We start from the raw sequence: 10,298 nt of genomic DNA, 5'->3' as shown, positions 1-10,298 counted from the left end.
AAAGAAGCCTAACCTTTGTATATGGAAGTACGGACGAGCAGGAACAGCAGCGAAACACTCTAAGAAGGAAGGCAAAAAAGCTTTTCTTTGAAAGGAGTAAGGATTGCAGGCAAGGAATTTCAGAATGCGAAAGAAGATAAAGAAAAGAGAGGGAAAAGTATTTATGAACACGCTAGGGGCAAGATGGTAAAAATCGACGTGATCATTAAAGAAACGCGTTGTTACCAATGTAACTACCCCCACATGTAAATAGGAAAACTCTAATGGATTGTGACATTTGATTAGACGCGACTGTCGAGAAAATTTGAATCACGTCGGTTTTTGCATCATGTCGGCTATGAGGCCGAGTTCAAATATTCGAATCCAACTCATAGTTAAAAGAGATCGGACTCGAATAGGGGCACTGTTCATACCCTGACGCAACACTAGGGCCCAAGTCTAAATACATTAAAAGGCCCAATCCAAGGATTGGCCTTCACTTCGAAGAAGTCGGAATCGAAAGATAAGCTGGCAAATAACACTTATTTAAATAAGTAACTGCCCCTAAAATCTCTCGACCCACTTTCAGAAGACATATATCAACTTTCCTAAGATAAATGGACGGTTATCCACCTTAACAGGTGGAACTACTCAAACGGTGGTTATTGGTTCACCACTATAAATACACTGACATTCATCAGGTATCTCTAAGTTCCAATACTATTTAAACCTGCTTAACCCCTTGCTGACTTAGACATCGGAGTGTCTTTGCAGGTATCACTCCCCATTCCTTCATACACACAAGTCGGACGGCGGCTCCTGAACGCACACAAAGTCGGAGGCTACCCTTTTCAGACATTCGGCTCATCCTAACAAGTTCAACCTATTAATCTCCGATTACCTATCATAATAAAAATATTTGAGATATATAAGCTTATAAATCATTGGCCTTCAACGTCATGTATTTAAAAGAAAAGATATTTAAAATTTAATTGTTTTTTTTAATTTTAAATTTTTTGATGTTTTAAAAATATAACATATATATTTAAATTTTAAGTGAATACTCACCCGACCCCGACAATTTTTTCAAAAGAACAACAAGATCTTAAAAAAAATATCCAATCCGATCTTCGATTTTTTTTTTGAGATTGAATAGTCTGTGCCAAAAAAATTATTTTTTTGCATAAGAGCTAATTAATCCTATAAAAATAAATTTCAAAAATTAGATTAGTATTTTTTTTATCATGGTCACGAGCTATTTTGATTTTTTTTTCACTCTTTCAACTTTCAAGCATTACTAGGTTAATTAGAAGGAGATCAATCCTTGATTCCTAGTAGAGCGTTATTCTTCGGAGTGGAGCTCGTTTTTCCGTTTCAGGTTACTGCTCACTTCGTCTTGCTTCACTTTTCTTTTCTTTTCTTTTCTTTTCTTACTCCTTCTATTCTATCTTTTCATTTTCTATTGTTCTTTTCACATTTGAATCCATTTACGGCTTTGTTGATGTTGGAGTGAAGGATTGTGTTGTATTGTGCTGTGTTAGGGTTTTATGATTTAGCATTTCCTTTCTATGGTTGAACGACATGCAAAATGTTAGAGTACGTTAATTAGTTCAAGTATGGTGTTGCTTCTCATTACGTTTACAAATGCTTCATTTTGTCAGAGAAACTAGAATTAGTAAAAAATGACGCAAAGGAAACAACGCGTCTGCTTCATTTTGTGATTATTGCTATCTTGCTACTAACTGTTGTTTGGAAATCTGGAGTAACTTCTCTGGTTGAAAGAACAGGAAATTGGTTGAATAGTTGAATTTTACTTAGGGAAGTTCTTACATGTTGTAGCATTGGTCCGATGCTGATTTAGTTTGCCATGATTTACACTCTTATTAACTATTGCTTTTAGTTTCATTCTGCATCTCATGGTGTATAACAGGGAAGCCATCTAAAGCATGAGTCTGAATTCTTTGGTTAACGAGAAGAAGCTCAAAAGGCATCACATTGAAGAGAAAATTGATGAGAGTGACATCAACATATATGATCTGCCTGACCCAGTTCTTGCGCTTATCATATCTTTCCTTCCCACAAAAGAAGCTATTCGAACAAGTTTAGTTTCCAAAAGATGGCAACATCTATGGAAGGATATCTCCAAAATTAATTTGAAAGAAGAATATCGCGAAATACAACTGTTTAGAGAATTTGTGAGCAAGTTGCTTGTAGTTTTTGATTGCTTGAATTTTACGAAGTTCTCTTTCTCATGTTATGTTCGTGAGAATGCTACTAAGGTCGATGAATGGCTATGTGGTTTCATCAACCCTAGGATTGAGGAATTAAGTCTTGACCTTGAACTAATTGAGAAACCATTGGTCTTCCCACATCATCTGTTTACCTTTGCAAGATTGACAAAGTTTCATTTAAATATGGATCATGTTCTAGATCTTCCTTCATCCATTTTTTTGCCGAGTCTAAGGAGTTTGAGTTTGAAAAACATTATATTTCCTGACAGTTCTTCAGCGGATCGGCTTTTCTCTGGTTGTCCATCCTTGGAGGAGTTGACCCTAATTTATTGCAATTGGATGAATGTCAAAGCCATTACTATCTCTTCTCCATTGCTTCAGAAAGTTGTCATCAGAGATTACAAATATGATGATGATTTTTCTGATTCTGATTATCAGTCAGATGAAGAAGATGAAGAATATGATGATGGTATAGGTAGTCAGAATGGTTCAAAATGTTGTGAAATTGTGGTTGGTGGAACTAATCTGAAATCATTTTCTTATGGTGGCTTCCCTGGGAATGATTATTCCTTACTTAGCTCAAACTCGGTGATTGAAGCAACTATTAATATTGACTCACCTCATGATTGGTTTGACGACAAAGACTGGGAACCACTCAAGGATGCTGGCTGTTTTGTGTCAAGCCTTCTTGAAAAACTCTCATGTGTGGAAAGGCTAAGAATTACTGAAACTACTTTTTGGGTTTGATTTCGACATAAAAAATATTTATTTACTTGATTATCCTACAATTTTTTTTCTTGATCCTTCTAAATCTTTTCATTGTGTTTGTCAGGTCTTGAAAATTAGAGAATCTTTACTGTGGGACGTACCTGTGTTTTCTAATTTGGTTGAATTCCGTTTGTTCTCTGATTCCCCCAGTGAGTTGTCATATGAACCATTGCTGGAAATGTTGAAGAAGACCCCTTGTCTCCGAGTTATTAGTTTTGAGGTAGCGAGTAGTAATAACTAATGACTGGAATGTTCACTGCTATTTACTAATTCTTTGTATTCTCCTTTTTCATTTTTTGCTTGTACTTAACAATGCAGAATGGGGTATACATGCCTATAGATCGTGCAAACATGGATCCATTACCGATGTGTTTTAAGACACACCTGAAGACTATTAGGATCTACAATTGTGGCGGGCTTGAGAAAGAGTTACATGGAATAAAAATCTTGTTGCAGTCGGCAACAGTATTGAAAACACTTCATGTTCGTTGCAGGCTTTATACTTTGGACAAGTATTCTGGAACTAAAAAGGAAGTAAACACCACCGAGGTGTATGAAAAGATTTTAAAGTTTCCTCGAGCATCAGTGAATTGTGAGCTTGAGTTTGATTGAAAATTGTTCAAGTGAAAAGCAGGCAATAGAGGATACTTTATTCCTTATGGATTAATGGTTATGGTGCATCCTAAAGGATGTGTTTATGTTTAGCAATCCCAAAACTAGCTTATTGCTCATCTCATATTAGACTGGTCACGTTAGAAGCTTATTATTATTATTGTTGTTTTGGTGGTGGTGGTGGTGGTGGTGGTGGTGGCGGTGGTGAATGATGATGTCCATAATATAGTTAAAAATTCTAAAGGAATTGCCAAGAACAGATTTTCTCATCTGATGATTTTAGATCGTAAAGGTTCAATTTGCTTTTCAAAATTGTGAACGTGTTTTAACTTTTAACTTGATGTAACATTTTATTAACAAATCTTTTTCCCAAAGTTTACAAATAACATTGATATGAAATTAGTGCGGCTCATTAATAAAATTATGAATAAAATTAATAATTAAATACTAGAATAACTTAACAAATATAAATTTTCAGAAGATCATTCCAATTTCATAGACAAAAATTGAATGGTGTTAACAATTTTAAAGACCAGTCTATGAATTATTTTTCCTTGTCTTTGTAGATTTGTTTTCCTTTTTTTTTTTGGTGTCGGTTTTCCCCTTTTTAATTGTTTATTTATGTCTTGTTTTTGTATTATAATACATTTGTGGATTTAAACATTAGTAGTGCTTCTCCAATATTTTTATTTTTGATAAACCTGCTCTCAATTCGATAAAATTTTGGTGTAGATATACTTTATATTGAATTTTATATTAAGAATGAAATATATTATAAACAAAAATAATATTATCAATTTAGGAATTGGAATATCCACTTTCGTAAATGTTTTAATAGCGGTTTTTTTCTTTTTTTTTTGTTGAAACTTGAACTTATACTGTTATCGTGGCGCGCACATCATTGATTGTGGGAGTCTGAAGCGCCAAAAGAAGAAGAGAAGCTGATTTCAGGTTACAGCTTTCTTCTTCTTCTTCTTCTTCTTCTTCTTCTTCTTCTTCTTCTTCTTCTTCTTCGTTTGCAAGTTGCATCAGGTATTATTCTTTGCATGTGGTTCTGTTTCTTATTGTGTTTTTCTAAAAGCTTTCACATACGAAATCATGCTCTGAAACCCTTTTGTGGAGTGAGGATTGTGTTAGGGACTTAGGGTTTAACATTAACTCTCTGGATTAGAAAAATGGCAAATAGGTGAATGACATTTATTTAGTTTGCTAGGAAAAGCACCTTGAAGCATGGATCTTGAGAAGAAGCGCAAAAAGCTTTGCAAGGGAAGGGGAAAGGGAGAGGGAAAAGTTGAAGTTGAGAGCAGCTTCAGTATATGTGATCTACCAGATGCGATTCTCCAGCTTATCATATCCTCCCTTCCCACAAAAGAAGCAATTCGAACGAGTATACTCTCCAAAAGATGGGAGCATCTATGGAGGGATATCTCCAATATTGAGTTGGAAGAGGGAGAAGTTGAGGAAAGGCGGCAATTCATGCACTTTGTGACCAGATTGCTTGTAACTTGTAATTGCTCCAGTGTTAAGAAGTTTTCTCTGTCATGTATTGTTGGTGAGGATGCTAATCTGGTTAACGAGTGGCTATCTGGTTTCATCAACCCTAAGATTGAAGAATTATCTCTTCAATTCGAAGAAATTCCAGAACCATTAGTCTTCCCTGACCAACTGTTTACCTGTGCCACATTGACAGAGTTTAAATTGGATATGCAGCATGTCTTGAAGCTTCCTTCTTCCGTTCATTTTCGGTGCCTTCGGACTTTGACTTTGTCTAACATTATATTCAGTGATACTTATTCAACACAACGGCTTTTCTCTGGTTGCCCAGCCTTGGAGGATTTGTCCCTAATTGATTACAATTTGAAGAATGTCGAAGTTGTTTGTATTTATTCTCCTTTGCTTCGACGGATTTATATACGGGAGAACGAAGATGATATGTTGGATGAAGATGATGATGATGATACAGGTGGTCTGAATGTTACAAATTCCTGCAAAGTACTGATCGTCGGAACTAATCTGAAGTCATTTACGTATCACGGCGATTGTATGAATGAATATTTCTTAGTTCATTCAACCTTGGTGATTGATGCATCTATTCAGGTTCAAGTACCTCGGACAGGGACAACACCTGGGAAATAGATTCAGGCAATTTCACGTTCAGACTTCTCAAAATGTTCCCAAATGTGGAGAAGCTTTCTATGTCTAAGACTTCTATAATGGTTTGATCTTCATACAAAATATTTATCAATCTTGATTCTGTTTCAATTAATTTTTTGGCCTTTCTGAATACTCTTGAATTTGACTGCACATGCCAGGCACTCAGCAGAACAACATCTTTACTCGGGCAACTACCTTTATTTTGTAATTTGGCTGAACTAGTTCTTGACCCACTGTCGTCCATAGAGTTGTCCTATGCTGCATTACTGACCCTACTGCGAAACTCGCCTTGTCTTCAAGTTATTAAATTTCAGGTAGTAACTTCATTTAAACCAGAAAGTTTGCTATTTATGAATTGAAAAATTTTTCATTTTTGCACGTGTTTTCAACGATGTAGGGAGGGTTGTCTCTGGCCAAAGGTGATGCAAATTGTATATTTGATCCCTTGCCTGTGTGTTTTAGTACAACCCTGAAGATGATTGAGATCAGTGGCATTACTGGAAAAAAAAGATGAGTTATTTGCAATAAAAATTTTGTTGCAAGCTGCATCAGTGTTGGATAAACTTCGGATTTCTTGTTATTGGTTTTCGTTTGATTTGGATGACAGACGTATAGGATTAAAGAGAACAAAGGAATTGTGCAAGCAGATCTTGAAGTATCCTAAGAGGTCAATGGATTGCGAGATAGAATTCGAATATATTGAGCTATTAAGCTTTATGACTTATGTTTTGATACGGCTGTAGAATTTAAAGACTAGCAACTTAGCAAGGATTACAAATGACGTATGTAGTTTCTAGGTTTCTTAAAATTTGCTCAGTGCCATCACAAATCCATTAGTTTTTTATAATCTATAATATTTTTTTGCATATTGTATTCCATTAAAGATCAGTTATCCGGAGGTAGGCTTGACAGAGTTAAGGGTGGAAAAAGTGCTCATTTTATGTTAGATAGTTTTATTTGCTGGTTCATGAATATTTTAGATGGAATAGATTCTTTCAAGATTTTCCGGTAACAATCCTGTTAGATAACTAACTAGGTATAAAATTTTAAATTTTTTAAAATAAAATTCTTAAATGGAAACGATCTCTCTATAGATATGATTCATGACAGAGTTCAATGACATCGTTGGATTCATATAGCCGATTCCATCCAGTGGGACAAGGTTTTGTTGTTGATGTTTTAAAAATAGAATTTTAAATTTGTAACTGTTTTTTAAAAATAAAATTTTGAATTTTTAAAAATAAGATTTTAAACTTGTAACCACTTCAACTGTTAGTCCAAGTCCATTATACAATCTTACAAGGTATTCAAGTTAGCTGGTATCTTAATTAGTTTTTTTAAGGTGTGTGTGGTCGGAGGAATTATAAATAATTTCTAGGAATTTTAAGATGAGAATATCATATTTCCATGTTTGGTTCAAAGTTTGAAAAACTATTCCTAAGCAAGTTTGATTTTCGGAAATCAAAATATCATCATTTTAATTCTCACCTTCCCCTTGGGTATTTTTAATTCCCATGGGAATGAAATCTTTGTAACAAAGTAATACTTGAACCACACACATCTAGACTTTCTTTTGGATTCTGAGGTGCCAAAAGAAGAGAAAGCGGCTGCATTCCGAATGCCTCGGCTACTTTTCCGGTTAGCACTCTCGTCTTCTTCAATTGCATGCGTTGTTGTTTCTTATTTTGTTTTTCAAAAGCTTTCGCATACAAAATCATGCTCTGTAACCCTCTTGCGGAGTGCATGACTGTGTTAGGGTCTTAACATGAACTCACTGGATTAGAAAAACGGCAAATAGGTTAATAACATTTTGTTTAGTTTGCTAGGGAAAGCTCTTTGGAGCCGGGCCTTTTGAAGAAGCACAAAAAGCATCGCAAGGGAGAGGGAAAAGTTGAGAGCAGCTTCAGTATATGTGATCTACCTGATGTGATTCTCCAGCTTATCATATCCTCCCTTCCCACAAAAGAAGCAATTCAAACGAGTATACTCTCCAAAAGATGGGAGCATCTATGGAGGGATATCTCCAATATTGAGTTGAAAGAGGGAAAACCCGAGGAAAGGCAGCAATTCATGCACTTTGTGGCCAGATTGCTTGTAGCTTGTAATTGCTCCAGTCTTGAGAAGTTCTCTCTGACATGTAATGTTGATAAGGATGCTTCTCGGGTTAATGAGTGGCTATATGGTTTCATCAACCCTAAGATTCAAGAACTATGTCTTCGTCTTTATGGGATTGAGGAACCATTGGTCTTCCCTGACCAACTGTTTACCTGTGCTACATTGACAAACTTTGAATTGGATATGCAGCATGTTTTCAACCTTCCTTCTTCCGTTCATTTTCGGTGCCTTCGGACTTTGACTTTGTCTAACATTATATTCCCTGATAGTTCTTCAACACAACAGCTTTTCTGTGGTTGCCCAGCCTTGGAGGATTTGTCCCTAATCAATTGCAATTTGAAGAATGTTCGAGCTGTTTGTATTTGTTCTCCCATGCTTCGACGGATTTATATACAGGAGAACAAAGATGATATGTTGTATGATATAGGTCTTCTGAGTGATACAATTCGCTGCAAAGTACTGATTGTTGGAACTAATCTGAAGTCATTTACTTATCACGGCAATGGAATGAACGATTTTTTCTTTTCTTATTCAACCGTGATTGATGCCTCAATTCAAGTTGATTACGTCTATGATGCGTGTGTGTTTGGACTACCGTCTGCAAATTTATCTATTCCATCTATTTCTATTTCATTATATAAAAATTGGGTTTCTGCATTTAATGATGGAGCTAATGTGGCATGCTTTTGAGAGTGTTTTTCGATTTATTTCTTTTTAACTCATTAAATACAAGTTAGAGTAAAGTATCATTTTTGTCCATAACGTTTGGGGTAAATCTCATTTGTATCCCTAACGTTTAAATCGTCCTATTTGTATCTCTAACGTTTGTAAAAGTGATTCAATGTTATCCCGCCGTCAATTACACATCATGAACGCATTAGTTTGAGTTTTAAAAGTCTCTTCTTGAAATTAGAATACAAATGTATGGGATAGAATCGATGATCCACTCCGAAAAATAGCTCATCAAAAGTTGAAAATAATTCCTACAACATTTACATAATTCACTTTTCTAGAGACATAATTGATTCTAAACACAAATAGTGAGTATAATATTAAAATCGAATACATCCAAGTGAGACCTAATTGAGAATGAATACATCCAAATGAAAATAATTGAAAAATATAGTGCATGTTTGGGCGCCATTATTTTGTTAAAAAAAAGATATTTTTTCAATGAAAAAAGATCTTTTTTTATTTTTTAACGTGTTTGGCAAATTTCTAGTAGTAAAAATAAAAGCACTAGTAAAATAAAAAAAAAAAGATCTTTTTTGAGAAGCTGTAATTTACATCTTTTTTTAAAAGATCTTTTTTCCTTAAAAAAAAGATGTTTTTCATGTAATAAATAAACAAAAAAGTACTTTTATATTATTATACCCAAACATAATTGATAGATAAAAAGACCTTTTTACATGAGATATCCAAACATAAAATTACTTTTACTTCTCTATAAGATCTTTTAAAAAAAGATAACTCGAAAAAGATCTTTTCTTAGAAGCTCACCCAAACAAGTTGATTTGTTAGTATAATTGATAGTAGGATAACATTGAATCACTTTTATAAACGCTAAGGATACAAATAGGACGATTTAAACGTTAGGGACACAAATAAAACTTATCCCAAACATTGGGGACAAAAACGATACTTTACTCATACAAGTTATTACGATAAACTAATTATATCAACTAATTGATTTGATTAGATATTTAAATATCATATAATTTACTATAATTTATATCAATTTGATTTGATAATATTTTCTAATTCATTTATTTTAATATTCTGTTAGTATTTTTTAATTTAATTCTTTTAATTTATTAAACTAAATTTATTGTGTGTACTAATTAATTAATTTGATTAATTTATTAGTTATTGAATAATAAATTTATGAATAAAATAGACAACTGAGATATTTTAACTAATAATTAAATCAAATCAAATCAAATAATATATATTAAGCTAAATTCAAATCATGTGAATTAAAGACTAAATTAAAATAAAATAATTTCTTACTTATTCAAGTTGAGTGTAATAAATACAAATTAATTTTATTAGATAATCATAGTTGTCTGGTCTACTATATATATATGGTCATACAAAATTATAAGAATAATAATTTTTTGTTACTCTTGCTATTTCAACTTTTCTTTTCTTTTTTTTTCTTTATGTATAATTTCTTTTATGTATAAATATACCCAAAATGAGAAAGTACGGATGAGTGTTTTATTGATTGTTTGTTTGATGAATATATTTCAATTTAGGTATTCTACTAATGTGGATGGAAGTTGACCTATAGCAATTCAAAGTGGTCAATGTATTTTTTTATAGTATTAGATAGAAGAATATTTGTTAAAATGAATATACTTATTGTAATTAAATTTTTTTCAATTGTTCTATTTTTATGTTAGTCGTGTAAATTCTTTGAAGGCACAAGATAATAAA

General features: G+C 33.4%; 3 protein-coding genes across 4 annotated transcripts; all 3 read left to right on the top strand.

The window, feature by feature from the left end:
- Window positions 1-1,226: 1,226 nt before the first annotated feature.
- LOC112711840 (F-box/FBD/LRR-repeat protein At5g56420) lies at window positions 1,227-3,743 on the top strand. 2 transcript variants are annotated; one of them, XM_025764567.3, is made up of 4 exons: window positions 1,227-1,357; window positions 1,910-2,951; window positions 3,043-3,198; window positions 3,297-3,743. In XM_025764567.3, exons 2-4 carry the CDS (start codon window positions 1,926-1,928, stop codon window positions 3,588-3,590), a joined length of 1,476 nt encoding a protein of 491 aa, XP_025620352.1. In that variant the 5' UTR covers window positions 1,227-1,357; window positions 1,910-1,925; the 3' UTR covers window positions 3,591-3,743. The 2 variants fall into 2 exon arrangements, with proteins under 2 accessions (XP_025620352.1, XP_025620353.1); XM_025764568.3 differs by having other exon boundaries at window positions 1,232-1,357; window positions 1,880-2,951.
- Window positions 3,744-4,452: 709 nt separating this feature from the next.
- Window positions 4,453-8,549, top strand: LOC112709506 (F-box/LRR-repeat protein At3g26922-like). Its single transcript, XM_072202166.1, has 4 exons — window positions 4,453-4,541; window positions 4,796-5,806; window positions 5,903-6,058; window positions 7,563-8,549. The coding sequence occupies exons 2-4, from the start codon at window positions 5,759-5,761 to the stop codon at window positions 8,547-8,549; spliced, it is 1,191 nt and encodes a 396-aa protein (XP_072058267.1). The 5' UTR covers window positions 4,453-4,541; window positions 4,796-5,758.
- On the top strand, window positions 4,821-5,726 carry LOC112711839 (F-box/LRR-repeat protein At3g26922-like). Its single transcript, XM_072202167.1, has one exon. The coding sequence runs from the start codon at window positions 4,821-4,823 to the stop codon at window positions 5,724-5,726; it is 906 nt and encodes a 301-aa protein (XP_072058268.1).
- Window positions 8,550-10,298: the final 1,749 nt, after the last annotated feature.

The sequence above is a fragment of the Arachis hypogaea genome, chromosome 9 (assembly GCF_003086295.3).
Source record: "Arachis hypogaea cultivar Tifrunner chromosome 9, arahy.Tifrunner.gnm2.J5K5, whole genome shotgun sequence".
NCBI classification, from domain to species: domain Eukaryota; kingdom Viridiplantae; phylum Streptophyta; class Magnoliopsida; order Fabales; family Fabaceae; genus Arachis; species Arachis hypogaea.
Note: the sequence above shows the minus strand (reverse complement) of the source record. Positions and strands in the feature narration are given on the sequence as shown.